General features: G+C 42.5%; 1 protein-coding gene across 2 annotated transcripts; it reads right to left on the bottom strand.

The window, feature by feature from the left end:
* Positions 1–686: 686 nt before the first annotated feature.
* On the bottom strand, positions 687–21,128 carry dop1b (DOP1 leucine zipper like protein B). 2 transcript variants are annotated; one of them, XM_008400985.2, is made up of 38 exons: positions 20,927–21,128; positions 17,966–18,142; positions 17,389–17,570; positions 17,116–17,286; positions 16,399–16,588; positions 16,211–16,309; positions 15,253–15,376; positions 15,034–15,143; positions 14,567–14,678; positions 14,359–14,479; positions 14,128–14,247; positions 13,316–13,424; positions 12,886–13,116; positions 12,496–12,797; positions 12,019–12,413; positions 11,478–11,749; positions 11,238–11,390; positions 10,995–11,095; positions 10,082–10,272; positions 8,405–9,995; positions 7,680–7,779; positions 7,397–7,588; positions 7,165–7,287; positions 6,956–7,090; positions 6,821–6,876; positions 6,627–6,731; positions 6,450–6,516; positions 6,179–6,338; positions 5,183–5,265; positions 4,959–5,068; positions 4,713–4,862; positions 4,493–4,554; positions 4,188–4,316; positions 3,952–4,088; positions 3,812–3,867; positions 3,583–3,726; positions 3,357–3,489; positions 687–1,985 (listed from the first exon to the last, which is right to left on the bottom strand). In XM_008400985.2, exons 2-38 carry the CDS (start codon positions 18,101–18,103, stop codon positions 1,728–1,730), a joined length of 6,912 nt encoding a protein of 2,303 aa, XP_008399207.1. In that variant the 5' UTR covers positions 18,104–18,142; positions 20,927–21,128; the 3' UTR covers positions 687–1,727. The 2 variants fall into 2 exon arrangements, with proteins under 2 accessions (XP_008399207.1, XP_008399199.1); XM_008400977.2 differs by having other exon boundaries at positions 6,179–6,341.
* Between the last annotated feature and the right edge of the window lie 905 nt (positions 21,129–22,033).

Genomic DNA, 22,033 nt, shown 5'->3' on the forward strand with positions numbered 1-22,033 from the left:
TGTTGCCATCGCCTACCTCCTGCATTGAGCTTTGACCCACTTGGAGAAGCCTGGAAGCAGTGCGAGGATCATCTTTGATTTAATGTCATCCAGTCAATACTTATGAGGGACAAGCTGGAGACTCACTGGTCACTCACAAGGTCTTGTCTCTGACAGGCTGGTCAGCAGGATGGGGGCCCCACAGGAAGTGTGCTGGCACTGTTCTTCATCACTCTCTGCATTGCAAACTTATCCATCAACTCCTCATCTTCAGAAGTCCTCTGATGACTTTGCCATAGTGCAGACATAAATCTCATTATTTTGTAGACTAATGTCACCCTGTTTAAATTTTTTTTAACTTTTTGTAAATAGTCTATTATATTGTACTTTTTTTTTTACAGTCTTCATGTTCAGTTGCACATTTCTTACAAATACATTTTTACTTTCTTATGCTTTTTCTATGGTTTGCCTGTTAATTTGGTGTTGGTCATTCGTCTCATTACTAAGTATGTGAAAGTACATATAGATTAATAATAAATTACGTAATCATTTTATTCAAGCAACAGTTTCGGGTGAGTTTTCACTTAGACTTAAGCGACATGTCCTTGTCTTTCATAGAAATGAGTCACAACGCAGAGAAATTGTTAAAACTGATGAGTTTTCAGTGCATAATAGCTGAAGGTCAATGGAAATAAAAACAACTCACATCAGATTTAAAGATAATTTAATAATTACAGTTGAGACCGATTTCTCTTTTAAAATATATTTTAGTGAAGTGCAATAGCTTGAGCCAAGATCAGTTTAGAAATTGGGCTTAAACCCACTAAATGTCTTAAAAGCACAATATAAAAACAAAATATTCGTTTATAAACTGGTGGGAAAGCAATAAAACAAAACAAAAAAATCTGAAGTGAAATGCTGTGTTTAATTTAATGACTTGTTTTTTTTTCCCTACTGCATCAAAATTTGATGTGGTCCTTTTAAAGATAAATAACTTACAGGAACATTCAGATGTGCAGAAAAATACAGACAACAGTAGCTGTAAAAACTATGCTGGAGTGAAAACTAGGAAAGGATCATTTCCCTTGGTCACCAAAAACTCAAAGCATGTAATATGTTGATGCACAGCCGTTGTTTTAAGAGTTTTCCCCAATGCACGCAAAGCACATTCCTTACATTATTAATAAAAAATGTTAGCATAAATTAAGGTAAATCTAAGAGTTTATACATTCTTAAGACAGATTGTTACACCTGAAGAAACAAACTGCAGTTCAGGAAAATAAAACACTAGAGGTGCCTAATGCAGTACTTCACAGTAAGTTTTCTATGTGCTTCACTAAAATCTATTGACTCTACTACCACGGCCATAAGGTGCATGCCTTGCTTGGACAATAAGTAACCTGAATCGAGAATACCTGTCTGTTTTTATTGTCGCTGAAAGCAGTAAGTTAGTGACTTTTAGCTGCATTAATACCTCATCTTTGGACGGAAAGTAAACTGCATTCCTTCATATTTTTTCACATTAAAAGTCATGTGGAAATAAGTACCATGGATTCCCTTTGTTTTTTTTCTAGTTAAAGCAGTACAGAAGTACATGTACAGACGTAGTCAAAACGATTACTACATAAAAGAAAAGCACATTTCCAAAACCATTCCTTCACTAGAACTCCACAATACAACAAAAATCACTGGTTGTGCCCATTCTAGGTCTTTTTTTTTATATGCCTGCAACTAAGACAGCTCAGTCTTTAACTCTCCGTGGAGTCCAGGAACTCGTTCTCAATGATGCCCTCTAGTCTGCTCAGAACAATGTGCGAACTGGCTGCAGGGTATTCGGCTACGGGGAAGTGGGCGGCAGGCTGGCTGGAGAGGGGAGGGGCCTGGAAGGAGCAGCAAAGGGTGCGAAGGAAAGGCAGCAGCTGGGTGATGGAGGACAGGGAGCTCTGAGTGAGGAGGGGGAACTCCAAGCTATCCGTGGAGGACTCCTCAGTCAGTCCGTTCAGTGCCTGAAAAAAAACAGAACACAGAGAGATTTGTGTCGTTTCAAAGCTCGACTTCATGTTTTTATCCCCAACAAACACAAGCAATAAATACAACTTTAGCGACAAACAGAGCTTTGAAGTACGAGTCCGCTCTGAAATACAGCGCCGCCTCGCAAAGACATCCCACACACATTCATCATGTTATTACCACAACAGACTAGCATATATGGAAAAAGAAAATACAATCTGGATTTTAATTATATAAAACAAAAACAAAAAATCATCCTTAAAAAACGTGTCATGCACATTCTGTCTCTCGGAGTCACTACTTTGCAGAACAACGTTTCCATGCAATTACAGATGAAAGTCTTGTTTATAAACTCAACTTCAGTCCCATTGGATTAAGTGAAGCTGCCAACAGCAAGTCTTGCCACAGATTCTCATTTGGATTTAGATCTGGACTTTGATTAGTCCACTATATGCTGAAGCTCTGGCTGTATGTTCAGGGTTGTTGTGGTGCTGGAAAGTGAACTTCCACCCAAATCTTAACCTTCGACAGGTTTTATTCTAGGATTTCTTTTTATTAACATGTTGTAGAACATGTTGGTTTCAACATCATCCCCACAGAATGATGTTGAAGTCAACATCATTCTGTGGGGATGTTTTTTTTTTATTTTTATGGAAGCTGCTTGGAATTGAAGGTGGGATAAATGGAGCCAAGTTGTAGAACATGTTTGGTCTACAACTAAACGTGTTTGGTCTATAACATGCTTGCATGTATTCCAAACATGCAAACATGTTTGGTCTACATGCAAACATAGCGTTTGCATGTAGACCAAAAAGTTCAAACTGGTCTCATGTGGTCAATGTGTTTGCTGTGTCCCATGTAAAGCTAACGACAAACTTTTGACAAAACCTCTCATGGATTTCTTTCAACAGAAAGGTTTTATATTTGTCATTCTCCCATAAGGAGCAGATTTGTGAAATTCTCGAGTAGTTATTTTGTCGTGTTGATAGATTTTGCTAGATGAGTTGTGGATCTCTGCAGTACTCTTTATGTTGGTCTTTAAAATAAAACTAATTGAAGTTTGTGATTGTAACTAAGGAAAATGTGAAAAAGTTATTTTCTCCAGACACCTCCTGGAGTAAATAACTCTTATGATTTGTGACTGTTCTTCCAAATCTGCTAAATACCACATCAATACGTTTGGTGATTTATACAATTGCAGTGGAAGTAACTAGGCCTAAAAAAATCTTATGATGAGACAGCATTTGACTATGGACGACTCTCCATAGTCAGATGCTTAATTTATTGTAGTCGCCACTTTATTCACACAAATGTTTTGGGAATAAGATCCAATCAGGTGCTGATGAAAGAGTAGCTCTGTAACTCACCCCATAGCGTTGCTGTATCCCTTCCAGCACTCTGACGACATGTGGCGTGCATTCCTGTTCACCCTCAATCAGCGCATTTTCTGGACCACTGTAGCGGCTCACGTCCACCTCCGGGACAAATGCCCAACGATACCTGGGGGATAATCAATTAGATGCTTTCGAAACCAATATCTCTGCTCAACGTATCGCTGATGTTACAATGAAAGCATGCTTTCCAGCTCCCTACATCTGAAAGAGGGGCATCTTCTCTGGAGGAAAGGCCAAGGAAGTGTCCAGAAACTTGCAGGCTGACAGGTACATGTCCAACTCTGCATTGGAGAAGTTTACTGGTCCATTTTTGTCAAGTGCCCCACGCACCACTTTGGTCAACCTAAGTTGGAAACAAAGACACAGGACTTATAACATGCAAGTTTTAGTGCATTTGTGAAACACAGATGATAAAAAAAAAAACTCACTTTGAGACGTCTTTCTCTGGCTGCAGAGATTTCTCTAAACGTGCAAATATCCGTATCTGAAAAAAACGAGTTAAAGACAACAGCTTCGTACAACCACAATTCTTTAGCTCATACATGGCCCTCTCAGGAAGGTAACTCACAAGTTCTGTGACCATTATAGGCCAGAGCGACGTCAGGTGCTGGGAGGAGATCCGCAGCAGGAGAACTCGGAACATCAGGAACATCTGGGCCGAGACTGCAGGGCTCGAGTTCATTCTTAAAGTCTCCGTGAGGCGCTCTGAAAGGGACCGGTTGGTTTTTAACTTGGCTTTATTTGATCCTAGTTTGAACATGCGTACATAAGCCTACACCGATGTCTAAAACAAAAGAAGCCCACCTTGAATAAGTGGAAGGTAGAGGTGGTACTGGTCGAGTTCGCCGCTGAACATCGCAAAAGCCTGCCGCTTCAGCAGCATGGGTTTCTGGTCGGCACTGGGGAACAACTTCAGGGAGCTGCTCTGCATACCTGTTGTGCAAATAAATACAATGAGTTTCAATTTGTTTCTTTCATTAAGTAAGAAGTTACAAATCCACAATACACATCCGATAATCTTTCGTCATCAGTTCTTTTTAACATTTATGTTAGCGGTTTGGATAGCTGCCCATTTTCTCAGTTTCAGAAAGAGTCTCAATGATACTCACCCATCAGGTCCTTAAACATGGTCTTCTCATGAGTCAGTAGATGGTCAATGATTGATTTCCAACTATGAAATAATAATAATAATAAAAAAGCAGAATTAGAACTGCAGACATAACAGATAATTGGAATTAAATGTGATGCAAATTAGGAGAGTAAATAGTTTAAAGATGTCCATGCAGCCATTTTCTGTCATTTGTGCTTCCACCATATGCTCACACCCACCTGTGTGCACAGGAGGCATCCATGGTGAAGAACAGGGGGTCCATGAAAAGCTCAAACACCTCCTTCTTCCAGGCCCGTTTGGTGCAGGCGTACCCACTCAGGCTACTCAGCAGCTGGGCGCCTGCTGCAAAGCTGGGCATGTTGTAGGCACTGCAGGACAGGAGCCCGACATAAAGGAGTCAGGTAACCCCAGTGACAGTGAGGCTTGCAGGCAATAACGTGATTCAGCATCAGTTTTTGTTTTACCTGTGATTCTTGAGGTAGGGGAAAACATAATACAGGAGACGTGAGATGAGGGGAACAGCTTTTTCCTTCTCGTCGCTACGGTAGACCATGTCCAGAAGGGGCGCCAAGATCTACAAGAGGAGAAAAAGACAGCAATATGCTTTAATAGGACAGAGTGAAATGAAAAGCCACAGTCCAATTTGCCTAAAATGTAAATAGATAATCCTGTGTACATAAAACCCCACCTCTGCAAGCAATGTGAGGGCCTGCACACTGTACACCGACGGAGCGGAGGACGACACCATGGCATTAGCCTGAGTTAGTGACTCTGGATGAAAAAGAAAGGAAAAATCAACATGTGAATATTATGTAAAGCTTCAGTCAAATGTTAACATGCACGAATCATTGACACAAATGTTTGACAAACTTTGGGCTTTTAATAATTTCTCTCTTAGTCTGGGTTAATCCTTGGAGAATAAAACCTGGGTAACACTTTATTTGACAGGGTGTGCATAAGTCTGACATGACACTGTCATAAACATGACAGAACACATGTCATTCGGTAAATAATGACACTTTTAATGCAAAGTTGCTTTAAAGGTTGCACTGAGAGTCCATTAAAAGTGCCAAGTTTGCATTAAAGTGTCATTATTTACAAAATAATACAAAGTTGGCACTCCATCATGAATGGACTTTTAAAGCAACTTTGCATAAAAAGTGTCATTATTTGCCAGTCACATTTTATGACTGATAACAGTCATAAACATCCATAAAGACTCCTTCATGTTCATGACAGGTGTTACATGTTTATGAAGGTGTCGTGTCAGTCTTTTGCACACATCGTCAAATAAAGTGTTGCCAAAACCGGCTTCGACCAGAAAGCATTTGTTTTGTTCATGTGAGCAGTTTCACTCAAACTTGAAGGCGTCCATTTTGTAGAAGGAGCTTCTTTCTTGATCTCTCAATCCATGTTGGTGCAAAACTGGCTTTACTGTGGACAGAGACACTAATGTCCTGCCAGCTACCAGTTTATGAAGGACTTAAGCCTTGGTAGCTTTTGAAGGTTTTCCTTAATCTTCTGACCAATTTTTGTTTGATCTGGGGATTACACTTTGTGTCTGATCATGAACAGTCAGACACAAACTGTCAGACAATTTGGGTCCATTGGAAAAAGTGCTCTCAGAATCAAAAAACTTGCTTGCACTCATAATAATATTACGTTTGAAGCATCGAAAAATTACCACAGTGATCCCCGTCCACCTCTGTGTCATCCGGTTCTTCAGCTTCTACGCAGACCTGTGGCTGAACTTTGACCTCAAGGCTTCGGCTGAGCCAGCTGGTCTGCTCCAGAGAAGAGCCTGCGATCCCACCCACCGTCTCCAGGATCCGCTGAGTCACCTCCTGCTCAAAAGTTTCATCAACAAAGGCATCTTACCTTCACCTGCCTGTGACCTAAGCAGAGCACTAGCTGCCTGCAGGTCTGTGAGAATAACAAAGACTGCTGGTTCTTACTTGCAGATCTTTAGAGTCTTTCTTATTGTCCAGGTTTGGGAGACGGTTGACAAAGTCATTTAGGATTCTGTAAGATAAAAAAAAAAAATAAAGATTCGAGATCATTCATGAATTACTCTAAAACCTCCAAAGGGCAGATGAAATTAAAAAATGTAGCGTGCATAATTGGGAACTGACCCCAGCAGGAGGAAATGTCCAGGTGGCGCCAGGTTGAGCTGAACAGACTCCCTCAGCAGGCCGAGGAGAGGCACGACGTTGTCCTGCAGAGCCGCAGCTGAAATGCTTCAAACAGATAAAACAGATTATTGTGAAAATGAGCAAAAAAGAGAAGAATATTAGTTTTTTTCTTTGATACCAAGATTCATCCTCACCTCTGGACATAGGCATAGCTGAACTGCAGCATGGGAATATCGACCAGCATTGCCTTCTGGTGGGAAGAAATCAGAACCTTTAAGTTGTAAATCACCCAAGGTAAAAAAAAAAGTCTTTAAAATCTGTATACGTACCTGTTCTCCTTTGATCTGATGCGGTCTCTTCACAACCTCTTTGACCAAGTGGAGGACAGTTTCTATATTCAAGGTGTGAAGTGATTTTATAAGCTCCACGATGACCAGACGAGCCTCACTGGCCACTGGTAAAACCTAAAAAGAAACCCAGAAAGTCAATCAGAGCACTGAACGTAAGACCTTAGTTTTCCACGCAGTTCGGGTCTTACTTTGTTTTTGTGTCTCCTTTTGCTCTTCCTGTTGCTCCACACTACTCCTACTGAAGCCATCAGCTGGACCCCATAATGTCCGGTTAGAGGGAGCAGAAACTGCAAGATCCGCTGCCGCAAGATCTAATTAAACACACGTCACAACATTTATTCTAGAATAAAGATGTTACGAAGTTATGGAGTCAGAAAACAGACGATGCACGAGAATCTCAACAATATGGCAGTGGCCCACCTTGGAGCTCTTGAAATACACGGAGGTAGAAGGATGTTTGCTGCTGTGGCCGGAGTCAGACGCACGTCTCTGAAACTCCTCCCTCATGACAACGCCCCACAGCAGCGCCATGCTGCTGAGCATTTGCGGCAGCGCCTCCAGCACGGCGTTGCGCGCGTTACGGACGTCCACGGGATCACAAGCCACCAGAGACTGACGAGAGAGGGGACAAAGTGCAAGAATTCGACATTAAATGATGGTAGATCACACAGCAGGTAGATAGGTCGCAGTAAGCCTGCCGTACCTTTTTGTTGTCAAGGAGACAGTAATGTGTGATGGTGGTCAGGCCTTCAAGCAGAGTTAAAGGGTAGTCCGGAGCGATGTTCTCCTTCCTGTTGGTTACACTGACAAAAAAAATTTATAAAATATTTCAGAGGAAATTCAAGCAAAAACAAAAATTCTGAAGAGCAACTGTTTTAGTCTTTAAAATAAATGTTAAAATATATTGTATATGTACCTTAAGGATCATTGAGATATGTTCTAATTGGTTCCCTTAGTTTGTTTTTAACAAATTCACATTTTACTAAAATAACATCTTTTGACCTAAAGAGCTCCAAAATAACAGTTTCTGAATGTTTTATTAGAAAAATGGCCACATGTATAACAGAACTATGAATTATTGTTTCATTCAAAGAGAAATTTAGCCTCAACAATCTAAACGGGAAGATTTTACAATAAATCAGAAATCAGGAAACATAATTAGCTGAAGTAATTCGCCAGCGCTCTCATGCGTCTCTGTCGTCATGACGTCTTCACCGCTCTCCATGATGGTTACCACCTCGGCCACTAAAACAGGCACTACAGTGAACCTCCATCCAGTCGGCCAGGTATATCTAAGCTTACTGACCTTCCAAATTTTGCATCCAAGCTGCCTTTTTGATACGCACACTGATATTGCTATGACAACCATTTTTAATACTTTTAAATTGCATAACAGTCGTAGAAACGGGCTTGTTCGTTTAAAGCTACCTGTGGTTTGCCTTCCCTCCCTCGTGTTCGTGGAGCTTCACCAGATCGTCCATGTTCTTGCAGATCTGACTGATGAGCGGCGACATGATGATCCCCAAGGAGCGCCCCAGGTACGGCAGAGAGGAGCACAGCAGCGACACCCAGTGGGGGTGCATGGCGTAGCCGTACTGAGGCTGCAGGGCTCTTGCTGCCGCGGAAACAAACATCCCCTGCGCCGTGATGGGGTGGCTCTGGACGTACTGCGCCGCTTTGATGGACTGCTGGAAGAGCACAGCGGTCTGCCACTCCCGGGCCAGCGGGGTGGAGGCCGGTGAGGATTCACGGGGGTCTCCAGACTGGCCTGAGGCGCCGCTCACTGCAGATGCGACCCCACCTGGCCACACATGGTACTCCAGCACTATCAGAGCCTGGAGCAACTTTAGTAGCTCTATTTGTAAGGGGCACTGCTCTTGGCCCCCGCCTCCCGCACCCAAGTTCACCAAACTCTCCTCTGACAGGCCTTCTGCCTCATCCAGCAGTTCGGCTCCCTTGGATGCTCCCTTATCTGCCGGCTTCTGGCTGACGTACATGGAGGCCGACAGTGAGAGCAGGGCGTACTGCTGTACTTTACAGCAGGTCAGGAGTCTGTGGATGGATTCCAGAGTGGCTTTGCTGCACTCCTGTCCTCGCACCGTGAAGCAGAGCTGGTTCACGATCCGAGTGAGCACAGTCACGCTCTTCACCTGGACCTCCATGTTGCCCTGCAGGTCCAGGGGAGTCAAGCTCAGGTAGGACGGGTAGTGAGAGCGCAGGATTTGCAGGCAGAGCGACACAAGCAGTTCGACAAGCAGCGACGGGGGCGAGGTGGGGGAGGAGGTGGGAGACAGCAGGCAGCCGTAAAAGCACCTTCCGTCCTGAGCCTGCTGGTGGCGCTGCAGGAGGTTGGAGACCAGGTTTAAGTGCGCAGCAGAGCTGGTGTCCAGCGACGTGCAGCACAGGGCGTCCACCAGGTGGCACTCGGGGCTGCTGCGCAGCAGGCTGTCGAGCAGCGACAGGCCCTGGAGGAGGCGGCGCCAGCCGCCTGCCGCCGCCGGGTACAGCAGAACATAGCGGAACAGAGAGTCGATGGCTTCCCTTTTCTCTCGCTCCTGCTTCAACAGGCGAGACCTGGCCATGGCCTCCAGCTCAAAGTCCTCCTCTTCTTCGCTCGACAGCGAATCGGACGCCTGCGTGTGCTCGGATTCCACCCTCCGCAAGCCGTTCACCAAACCCCCCTCCTCGACACTGCTGGGCGGAACAGAACCGGAACTGGAGTTCTCCGTAGAAACCGGGGTGGCGCTGGTGTCTGCCGACTCGGTGTGTTCACTCTCAGCCTCCTCTTCTTCCTCCTCTTTGACCTCATCTTCCTCTGTACCCTCACTCTCGCTCCTTGACGCGGGTAAAGCCTCTTCGGGTTTTTCCGGCTCCGGCCCACTTTCCAACTCGGCCCACAGAGCTTCTCGGTCCACAACATCCAGACTGCTTAATGTCGCCACATCAGATGCCACCATGTCTGCCGGTGTCCGAGAGGTTTTAATCAAACTCCTTCTGCTGTTTAGCAGCTTCAGGTTACCTTGAAAACAACAATCACATCAAGTCAATGACACAGACATATTGAATCGAGAGAAACTCCTCCAAGGCAGAGATGAATTTGCGTACCGGCCGTGAGATTCTGCTTAACCCTCTGGATGGAGCAGCGCTGGGTGGACGGGTGAAGCAGCAGCAGCAGAATGGGCTCCAGGATTCGGATCACATCGTTCAGGGACAGAGCTCTGACCAGCCAGCACTGAGCGGCCGCACTTATTGAGCCATCGGCCGAGGTCAGGCTGTCCACCACAACACACAAAGACCTGAAACACCACAGAGGATTTGAGAGCGAAGAAATTACATTTAAAACAAAGTAAGACCTCTCTGCATGTGTTCAGTATAATCACAGGGCCTTAAGCATGTGTTCATAGAAAAATATGACATTTTTCAGATTTAATCAAGTTGTCTGGATCTTATGCAACACACCAAAAACAGTTAGCACAGGATGGTGAAGTCAAAGAAATATTAGGCGTGATTTTCTAAATAATATACAAATGCAAAAGAAAAATGCTGCATGCTTATTCAGTCATCCTTGGTTGAGTCACCATTAATTTGAAAGCTCTGTACACAACAGAGGCTGCAAGTGACGATGTCCCTTTATGCAAGGCACAAAATCACAAGTTGTCCGCTGAAGTACATTTTATAGCCTAACTTTGCTGTAAACGTCTCCACAACCCGACTCGTCTTCTGTCTGGTTCTGTTCCATAATGTTCTCTAACTATCCTCCGATGTATTTGAAGAACAGAGGTAAACTCTACCAATCAGGTAGATAAGATAAATATACACATACATGTCAGATATGTGCAGATTTGGCGGTTATGAACTGTGTTGGTCATGGCTGCTTGACTTTTGTCCCCATCTGTTGTTTTATTCTACTTAAGTGTTTTTATTTTAACACTTAAAACCTCCTAAGAAATTTTTTTTTAATTTAGAGTACTTATTGAACTTCTTTTTGCTTCATGAACAAAATCGGGGGTGAACCGACCGGTCAAAGGATCGACTTAGAGACATGGTCCTGTTGCACTGAGTCTCCCGGGTCAGGTGCCACAGCACGGTGAAGCGGTGCAGAGCTTCCAGCCGGATCGCCTGGGAAACAAAAAACACACAAACTTTCAGCTTTTCTTATCATATTTACAACTCTTCTTCTGTCAGTTCTGACTTTCCATCCAGCCATCAATGATATTCAGAGAGTGGGAAAACAAAAATAAAAAACAACAACTGTGTGAACCTTGTCTTTGTGCAGCAGTGCCTGGCAGATGATGTCCTCACAGACGGAAGCCGAGGGAGCCAAACAATGCAGCCTGTAAAACAGATCCACACAGGAAACGTGCTGCTCTCTCTGCTCGGTGTCCAGTTGACTCCACAGGACCCGGGATAACCTCTGGGTTACAGCAAACACACCACCTTAAATACGGCCTTCTCCAAACGGCTTCAGTCACACCAATAGTTCCCCTTTTGACAATCTGACCTGAAAGAAGTCTGTGTGTTCCTCTATGGCTCGGTGCAGGACTGGGTAGATGGGCGGCACGCTGACCATCTGCAGCCGCCCGCTCAGAGGGTTGTTGTCAGAGCTCTGGTAGCGCATGTGCTTGTCCTCAATGACCAGGGCTAAAGACTGGGAGTGGTTGACGAGCTCCAGCAGGGAGGCCACGGCGGTGTGCTGAATGTTGGAATCCCTTGACATGCAGCACAGAATCATCAGGGACCTCAACCACACCGGGAGGTCGTCCACGTCACTGCCTGAAATGAGTGGGAAGAAAAACAACAACAATATTTCATCACTTATTTGTGGGTCAAAGCATTTTAAAATAGTGGTGATTTACAATGCTTTGCAAAAGTATTCATTCGGCCTGAAGTTTTCCGCATTTTGCCTGTTACAAAAATATCAAGAAAATGCATTGAAATGTTTGATTTTAACACCACAAAATGTAAAATAAAAGCAAAAAAAAAAAGAACACTCAAAGTGTATACATAATTTTGTTAGGCAGCGCCTCTGTCCACATGCTGACCTGAGTCTCCAAACATGTCTGTGTAAAGTGCCAGCATCTCCTCCTCGCTCAGGTACATGGGAAAGGTGGTGCTCTCCAGCAGCAGGTGGCAGGTGGCGACAAAGGTCTGTCGACATGCCTCAGAGATCTCAGCTTTTCCTCGAGGCATGTAACCAGCTGCCCAGTCCAAACACACCGAGGAGCCACGCTCCTTTTTCTTCTCTGTTGGCGACGCCGGGAGCTGAGTATCAGGCGAGACGCTGGCTTTGCGTTTGTTTGGAGTAAACAGCTCGGACAGCTTGTGTTTAATTTCACGCCCCCTTGACAGAGACTTCTGATCCCCGGAGTTGGTGCTTTGGTCACGCTGAGGCTCTGGATCCGGATCTGCGACATCCTCCACCTGCACCATCAGGTATCTGAAATCAAGGCGGAAGAGTAAAAATGTTTAGATGACTAGCACAGATGTTACAAGCATCTTCATCTGGCTCTGAAGTTTACCTTGTGGTTATGAAGGCCAGGATATCCTGCAGACTCTGTGTCATGGCTTCTACACTCCCTCCCCTCCTCCAAACTCCATCGCCGGTTTTGCAGGTTTCGTTTCGCTCGGTTTCCGTGGCCATTCCCAGCTGCAGGTGCTGCTCTGAGGGGGAAGCGCTGACGCCCAGCCCGCTGTCTTCCGACCTCAGGGTTGAGTAAACCCCGTCTGTAGGCTCGGCTTCACTTCCTTGATCCCGCGTTTCCCGCTCATCTTCCTGATGTCCGTTAACGCTTCCATTTTTCTCCCCCTCATTCTGTGCATCCTTGATAAGAAATTCTTTATAAGCTTTTTAAAACACCCTAAATTGCCGCTTACTCACTAAAAATAAATAATAAAAAAAAAATCCTCACGTTTGTGGTTTCCTCCTCTGGTGAAGCCGATTCCTTCTCCTCCGTGTTCGCTCCTGCATCAACATCCATGTAAGCTACAGGCATCTGGATCTTACTCAGGACCTTGAAGCACACTCGCAGCCCATGTGTGATGTCATCAAGGGAAATGGAGTCCATGTGGCGGTGCAGGCTCTGCAGCATGGTGCCCAGCATGTTGGGAAGGAACAGTGACTGGATGTTGGCATAAAGCTCCTGTGAGAAAACACAAACATGCTGCAGCATGAGAAGCTTCTACAACGTTAAATAGTCAGGTGATCAGTATTTATGGGTAAAAAAAACCCCCAAAGAAATATGAAACAAAGAGGAGGCAAATGACTGAGAAATGCTTTTAATTTTGTCTGAATTTGGAAATTTATTTATTTAGCTACTCTTGAAAACGTGTATTAATCACCAGAGGAAGAACATCCAGAAGGAAAATGATGAGGTTGGACATTTCCGTGACGGAGGGAGCCGGCTGACCGTAGTCCTGCTCCGGAGGGGTTGGCGGATCATCTTTTTCACTTTGACCAAAAACACAAAACTGGGATTTATGACACTTCATTTCTCTGTACATTAAAATGCTGAAAACACAAGCTGACACATTGCTCGGTCTCATTTTATGCTTCAGTTAGCACACAATTCCTATCAAAATACAAATGTAAAATTCTAAATATTATTAGAAAGGTAATCTTTCACACTGAAAAATGTGTCTTGAAATTATTATTGTGATATTTCAGTAAAGCCTCTGCATACGAGGCACACCGGGAAGCGCAAGCTGGAACTGACAGAATAGGATTTCAGATTAACGGAGTCAGATCGCACTGTAGGTTCTGAACAAATTCAGATCAATGTGTCGACAAGAGGAATTCAAACTCATACTGTGCAAATATACATAAATACATCCAAAAACTACCACCTCCTTGTTTAACTTTGAAACAGAACAAAAAAAAGATACAATGAAGAGCTAAGATTTTATTAATATTTTCTGACTCTATGTTATGGTGTAACTCAAAAACACTTGTTTCTCCAAACGCAGCATTTCTTAGACACTGTCCACATACTTGACTTTCTGAACGATTGGTCTGAATCATGTGTTGTGAATTGGAGCTATATAAACATGCTCCCTAACTGAAACTGAACTGAAACTATAAGTCTATATATTTTATTTTTGTTTACAGTGAAGGAATTCTGATTGCGAAGAAAGATTTAGCGTGACTGACAAACCTGAGAGACGTGCAAAAGCGCTGAGTCATGTACTCCCAAAGATATTCGCTGTTCAGGGAGCTCACGAGCATGTTCACCGTCTTTATGATCTCTGACGCATTCTTGTTCTCTTTTATTTTACTGTCAAAACAAAGACAGAAGAGAACATCTCTTTTCATATTAGTTGCCACAAAAACTTATAATTTCATTCTTAAAAGGAAGCGTGTTCATTTCATTGCTCATTTCTCTCACCAAGCTAGCTGGTTGGCCGAGCTTCCCGACTTTGGGATGTTTTCCTCTCCAAGCATCTCCAGACAGTAGCGCTGGAAAGCTCGGACCACCTCCAACAACACGCAGCTCAAGACAACTGGACCTAGAGCGCCAAAAAAAAAAAGTCACGTCAGCAAAATTAGGTTGGAAACCATTAAGCATAATAAGGCGCTTCTGCTCAGCTCCGTACCTATCTCGGGTTTATCCAGCAGACTGATGATGATGCGAAAGGGTCTGAGGTACGAGATGACACTCTCTGGGTCGATGTCCACTTCCTTCTGTTTGAGGATGTTGATCAGAGCCTGCAAACAGAAACCATAATAAATCTACTGGTGTATTTTGGTTTATCTTATTTTAGATTTTTGTACTGTAAAATAGTTCTGAACAAATGAGATCAGGAGAAACAACTGTTGAGGGTTCATCTAGATAATATACTTTAAAATATTGCACCTGATAATGCAAAAACTGTATATATATTTAAATGTTGCTTTTTAAAAAAAAATACGTTTAACATAACATGCGCTTTTAAATTAGTCTGGTTAATTTAGGATAGAGAATTCATTMGTTTTTTTCTTTACCAGCCATACATTTAGCCTTACGAAAGTCATGAGCCTTGGTCTTAAGTTACATCTTATATGTCTACTAAATAAATCAAACCTTCACAAGATAATCTTTCGAGTAAGTGTTGAAGTAGAATGAGGTGTGCTCCTCCACGGTGGTGGAGAGAGTGGGATGTGGCGCCACCATCCCTCCTTTAATGTCGGTGCCTGAAGACACAAACACAGCGACACAAACGTCAACGTGAACAAATAAAATATTTTCCTTTGGCAAACAGCGACGCGATTCATGACTAGTTTATATTCTTAGCTTGAGGACCTAGGAGCCAGGCGTAGAGGCGTCTGTTGAGGGACATGTCTCTCCTGAGCAGAGTGAGTAAAGCTGCAGACGCCACGGTGATCATGTCTTCAGCACTCAGAGCCACGCTGGGCTCTGCCGGGTCCTAAACCAACAATGCACAGAGTTAGCTGGGGAGCAGTAAAGGATTTCTGGAAAACACCCAGACATATGCTGAAATATGTGGGTTTTATTAGAAGCATATCCACAAAACATAAAGAGAACTAAGTACGCTACTTGAGTCAGCGGGATTCAAGAAAAAGAGATTAGAATCAGTTCCTCTGGAGACCATGATGCTTCAGTGTTGAACAACATGTAGAAACTCCACTCTGGGTTCCCATAGTCAGGAGCTGTTTTTAACTCATTAATTCACACATGAAGTGTGAATTAATGAGTTATTTTAATTTGCTTTAATTCAACAAACCCAATTTAGCTACTAATAAATGCTCATTTAGGTTTAGGGTAAACAGTGTGACAGCAAATGTTTTAAAGGATTTTTGGAATAGAGGACAACTGAAAGTTCATCCTGCAAATGAAACCATGGATGGATGAAGAGTCACCCAGGTTAATCAGGTGTAGTTGATTAACTTATCCGTAAACAGAGAGAGCACCTCTAGAGAGGCTAACCGATGTAAATCAATACAATGGCAGAAGTACTTGCCTATCAAAACCAATGAATAGAAACAAAAAATTTCTCTGAATGAAGAAAAAAAAATAGATTTAAGTAATTAAGGATATTTAATATTTTGATCAAAAATGAAAAATGAAACAATATTTATTTTCTGACATACTCTTTGCTATGATAATTCATTAAATTAATAATGTTGAAGCCCTCAAGATGCCAGCCAAAATCTTCTAAAAAAAACCTTTGGATATATTTGTAACACACACAGAGAGAAACGAAGGAGATTCACTTTGGTGACCAACATTCTTTACCTACCAGACATGTTGCAAAGGGGAAAAAGTAGAGGAGGACTTCAAGCATGTTCCTCTGCACCAACACATTTGAGTCTTGCAGAGAAAGACAGACCGACTTTATCTGGAGAAGCAGAGAGAAACATAAAACTTAAACCAGTGACTGTCAGGGAATCAAACATCCACTGAAGGAGGACAAACATGGACACTCACCACTGCGTGATGGCCGTAGCCCAACATGTAGGTCTGCTGACTCAGCGGGGCCATGCGGTCAAAATGTGTGACCACAAAGACTGAGGCGGGCAGCCGCACCATCGGGGTGACCAGCATGCTTCCCCACAGGGCTCCGAAGAAGACCTGCTGACCCACCAACAGCGACAGCTTGACCAGCAGAGCATCAGTCCTGAACAGAGGCAGAGACCATAAACAACAGAATGTGACTATATTAATACTAAAAAGGATGAATTCAATTCAGATGGGTTTCCATAATTCAGGAACTAACTAAAGCAGCTTAGAAGATGCAAATGTTTAGTTTCTATTAGCCTCATTTTTCTCTCATCTTTTTATACAAGTACATTTAGCACAAAATATCAAACTCAATGCACCTTTATCATGCTTTATCATTAGGAATCATTTCTTTAAGAAATTGTTAAGAGGAAGTTTGTGTTGCATTCAGTGAATAACCCTTTGTGGTATAAATATGATTTTAGATTGTGATACTGGTATGTCCATTGCCTTGAATAGAAGGGTTTCTGGTTCTACTGGGCTCTAAAAGAAGCCTGGACTACATCAGGGGTCAGTCTCCGCCTCAAGCAGAAAACATCTTGACATCTTGTTCATTAGTAATGGCAGGAAATGGGCAGATGGAATTTATTTGTTTGATCCATTTATTTTAGAGGGAAAAAAAAATGTAAAAGTGTTTTTATGGACCTGTCGTAGACCTCCAGTCCTTCTTCCAGACCAGGTAAGAGTCCAGTTATGAAAGCTTGCAGACTGGGAAGCAAAGCCCTCTGCAGTGGGAGATAGTAACGCTCATACAGCGCCAGCAGAACTGGCTTAACTGCCATGGCTGCATGACCCAGCAGCGGGAACAAGCCGGAGCTGAAGAAGAAAACAAAATGCGTGAAACAAGTCAGAGTGAGAGCGGTTCATAACAAGGCTTGGATTCTTCTTGCTGAAGATAATTTTATCCGGTTCTGTCACCTGTAAATAAACAGATCCTTGGCCAGCCATTTTGTGCCAATGATTTTGAAGATGACCTCGTATGTCTCCAGAGCCTTCAGGTGCACGCCGCTGGGCAGAGCCGGGTGCAGGCACTGGGCCAGACGCTTCCCTATGATCAGCCTTCTGGGCAAGAGCGAATAGCGAAGGTTACTCTGCAGGGCCTGGGGGAAAAAAAGAAAGAAAAGAAACCGAGCACATAAACTTTTTTACTTAAAAAACTTAAAAATCTAAGTTTTATTTAAAAGATTGAACATCTCTCTTCCTCGTGGTTTTTTTTTTAAGCTTGAACACACATGGACACTCCAAAGTCAATATTTGATTTACAAGGAAAAGAAATAAAGAAAAAAAAAAAACAAGTGCACCTTTATTCTTCATAAGAAATCATATGAAGACTTATAAACAAAAAGAGGATGTGACAACACAAAAGCAAACCTCATCCATGACCTCACAGAACTGAAACAGATCTAAGCAAAACACCAAAGAGGAACCTGTACCTTCTGAGTTAATGCAATAAAATGGACCCGTTAAAATTCAGAGTAATGGATCCACACTGCACCTTATTGAGCTTTCCCAGGGACGAGATGAGATCCGCCCACTCACTGGACGACTCGAAGTTTCGCAGCGCCTTCTCGATGACCGCCGCGTAGTTACGGTATCGGTAGTCATTCTGCAGCTCGAGCTCCTCGGGATCCATGTTGCACCGGTTTGATCACAGCATGTTGTTAGAATACATCTGAGGGCGGATAAGGCAGGAGACAGAAAGTCAGCGACGTAACCCGCCTGTCTGAAACTTGCCTGATTGCCCTCTGTCTGCAAGGCTGGCTTAATACAAATAAAATTAGCTAATTAGCTCTGAGGCAGCGGACATAAAGGCACTTATTCATGACTGGTTGCTGGATAGCCGACTGACCCGTCAGTCAGTCCCCGGACGAGGGAATCCCAACAGAAACTGAGAGGCAAACACTCAGAATAGTACTTGTCAGGCAAAAACCAAGAATAGACTTTTTCATTTGCATGTCCGACATCTTTCAGTCTTCCTCATATTTTAGCTGTGGCATATTTACAGGCTTCACAACCACAACAATACCTCTAAATTACGACAAGAAGCTCATTGATGGTGTGCTGAAATCTCCAACAGGTCGTTCTCTGTGGGCTGATCAGCATCTGCATCCACATTAACAATGCAAACATATAAGCTTAACTGTGCATCTAAGGAGTGTATTTTAGGAGTGAGGCTCAGGGAGGTAGGATTAAAGAGACGCAGACATCTGGAGTCTGAAGGCTTTACAGCTGAGAGGAAGAGCAGCACATGGTCAGGATAAAGCTGAGCAGCATGGTAATGATATTCATTGCTGGTCATTTTCTGTAATGATGTCCTACAGTTTTTGTATTTCTTAAATCATGTTTGAATACTGTGAAATCATCATACTATAGAATTTTTACATCAGATTATCATATTGTGAGAATGTTATAGCAACCCCTGACTTTACAAGGGTCGTATTTCTTAAGAGTCAATGCCCACAAACAAGAATCATAACCACAATCAAAAGAAATGGTGCGTCATAAGGAAATGATATCCAATTACTTTAAATTATATAGGAGATTTGAGCATGATTAGATTAGTCCAAAAACTACTAGAATAAACAAATTGATGTTCAATGGAAAATAAATAGAAAATAGTTTGCTGAAAAGTAGGAAATGGAAGCAGATAGATTAAATGACTATAAAAATTAGGGAAAAGGACCATAATTATATGAAGATGCCAAATCTTACCTGCTTAACCTGAACATACGCTTCCACAAGAAAGCAGCAAGAAATAAACTAAAACGAAAATTGTAAATACACTCTCTTTCTGATGGTTTCTTACTGAAAGGTAATGTAATTGTCCAGCCTCAGATTCAATTAGAATAATGCGACGCCTAAAGTCTGGGGTGAATCTTAACCTAATCTAAAGATCATTGCTCTGTATGTTGAGAAACTTTGCCTTAGATGTCAACAGGAGACTTTGACATCAGCATAGCTTTCCTCTATTGACAAAGACACACGAGAGGTTTTCCACTATTGCTTAGGTAAGAAGTAAGTCAATAATACAAAAAACAAACTGGCAATGACGTTAAATGCATAGGTAATGAGCATTATACTCAAGCAGTGAAAATGTGAAGTGCAGTTAATCTGGGGTTTGTGAATGACACATCTATGGAAAACCAGCAGCAACTTATGTAAGTGTGTTAAGATACAAGGGGTCAATCTAAAGACGGAGCTCAATGGTCGGGGCTTGTAAAAGTGGATGCAAGCTTAGAAAACTGTCTATTCCACTTTGGTTAGCTTAGCTTTCCACCTCTTGCGCTAGGTTGACCTTTCTATTACATGTGAAGGTCTGTCATTGCTTCAAAGAAAACAGCAAACAGATAATGTAAGTGATTAGGCGTATCTTCCAACTGACACAATCTGGTATTCAGGCACTTCATGTTTTTAGGTTTTACTGAACAGTTTCAGATACACAAAAGTGCTTGACGTAAGAGCAGAGATGTGAATAATCCCTTACTTGTCGTCATATAGTTTTGATCGCAATGCGTCTAGTTTTTATTCGTCAGAAAATGAGCAGCACACACGAATAAAATGCTTATTCACAGGTGGCAGCTTGATAAGCAAATGGTGTTGGCCTTGGCGGAACAAGATGTGCATTCTCACTTCCCTTACCGGATCTAACAGCAGAACTGACTTGAAACCAGTCCCTTCTACGTTGCATTGTACAAATATTGATATTAAAGCCCAGTGTATTTTGTTAGGATTTACTGTGACAGAGCTGAACAGAGTATTACATGGCAGTGACTTTCAGTTTTTGTTTGCTTGTTTTTTTCCTTTTACACAGACAAAAACTTAAAAAATTATGTCCCATATTTATAAATCCACCACAAGATCAACTCAGGGGGGCTGAATTGATAAAAAAAAAAAAAAAAAAAAGTGACTACCACAATTTTCAGATTTTTTTAAATTTAAAATAGTATCCTTTTCCTACCGCTGCACAACTGTACGCTGCTTGGCCTGTCACRTAACATCTCAACATTGTTACATGTGGTTGTAACGTGGGAAAAATATGAAGTGAGAATACTTGTGCAAGGTGCCGTTCACGCAGCTGTRAGGAATTGGACTGTGTGCTTTGAGGGTGGACACGGAGCAGCCGTGTCACCTGACTGACACCACCACTACAGCAGGCTTAAAGTGCTGGCGGATGCGGCCAAATAACAGCTGGCCAGAGAGTACAGTACCATCAATGAAGGATGCTATTATGTAACATTTCACAAGCACTGAGCGAAGACATTAGTAGTCAAATTCATTTTGACATAGAGCTAGCTTGTGCTACTGATTAAAGTTGGGAAGGCACAATGTAAGCCAGTTTCTTTGTTTCTAAAAAAAAAAGAAATGGCAGCTTTCTAGCTACAACACACACTGCTTACTGCTAACAGCCAGCGTCGTAAACAAACGCAGTATAGCAATCAGGTGCATCATGACTCACCGACAACGGAGAGAAAAAATAAGGAGGCTTCACAGCAGGACCGGAATTCTCGTTTTTGGTGGGGTCATCCTCCAAACCAACTCCCGGCTCAAAGAGGACTKCTATCYGTGGGGTTAAGCATCCGTGGAGAACCAAGGTGGATGCTAGTCATAGCGGGGCGGTGATCCTCCAACTGCTCAGTTGATCCTGAACCTTCCGCGGCCCGCACGGTTCTCTCTTTCACACTGACAGCTGGGGGGGTGACTTAAGAATGTTTTGATCAATAAAGTAACTATTTGTGTTCTAGCTTCTAYTATAAACCAACTTTTCACATTTTAAAGTATATAATATAGCAAAACAAAACCAATTGGAATTACCGTGGCTTTAAAAACAGAGGCAGAAATAGGTTATCACAAACCTGCCACCCCTCCAACTTTGGTATGTTCCAGGATGTGCCATGTTGACAAACCTCTCACCTTACCGTCAGAAATTTCATCATAAAATTGTACAGCAATGTGCAACAAAAATATTAAGAGTATACAGCTATCATAAATGATTAAAAATGGGTTCCTTTATATTTATGTAAGCTTAGARTTTTACATGACAATCAATAAATAGAGAGACATCACAATGTTTGTTCACACAATGTTGTTTTTTGACATAAAACTTTTCCTCGTCTTTCTGGATTATTGAATGTATATGCTCATAATTTTTATGTCTCCTTCTTCTCCTCATCATTAAAATGTTTCCTCAGTCCTCATAATCGTTATTATCTATGCATTTCTGTATGTCTACTCTTTCCCAGAGGTAGTAAGTGTGTATTTACTTGAGAAGCTTTTTGAAACAAATKTACTTATATAAGTGGTTTTGCTAAACCATACTTTTTATTCCTACTTAATTACAAATTTTTTTAAGTCCGGCTCTCGAGTACATCTTCTGGTGACTCTGGACACCTGTAGGTACTTTACTGAATGTAAAACAAGGATATTTAAACAAACAAACAAAAAAATTACCATATACAACTACACAATTTATGGTAAAGACTTATTTTTTTGCCCCCACAAACTTTATTTATTGCTATAATATTGTGTTTTGAGCCTGTGATGTCATTTAGATTGACAAGTAATA

Source organism: Poecilia reticulata, linkage group LG2 (genome assembly GCF_000633615.1).
Source record: "Poecilia reticulata strain Guanapo linkage group LG2, Guppy_female_1.0+MT, whole genome shotgun sequence".
Lineage (NCBI taxonomy): Eukaryota > Metazoa > Chordata > Actinopteri > Cyprinodontiformes > Poeciliidae > Poecilia > Poecilia reticulata.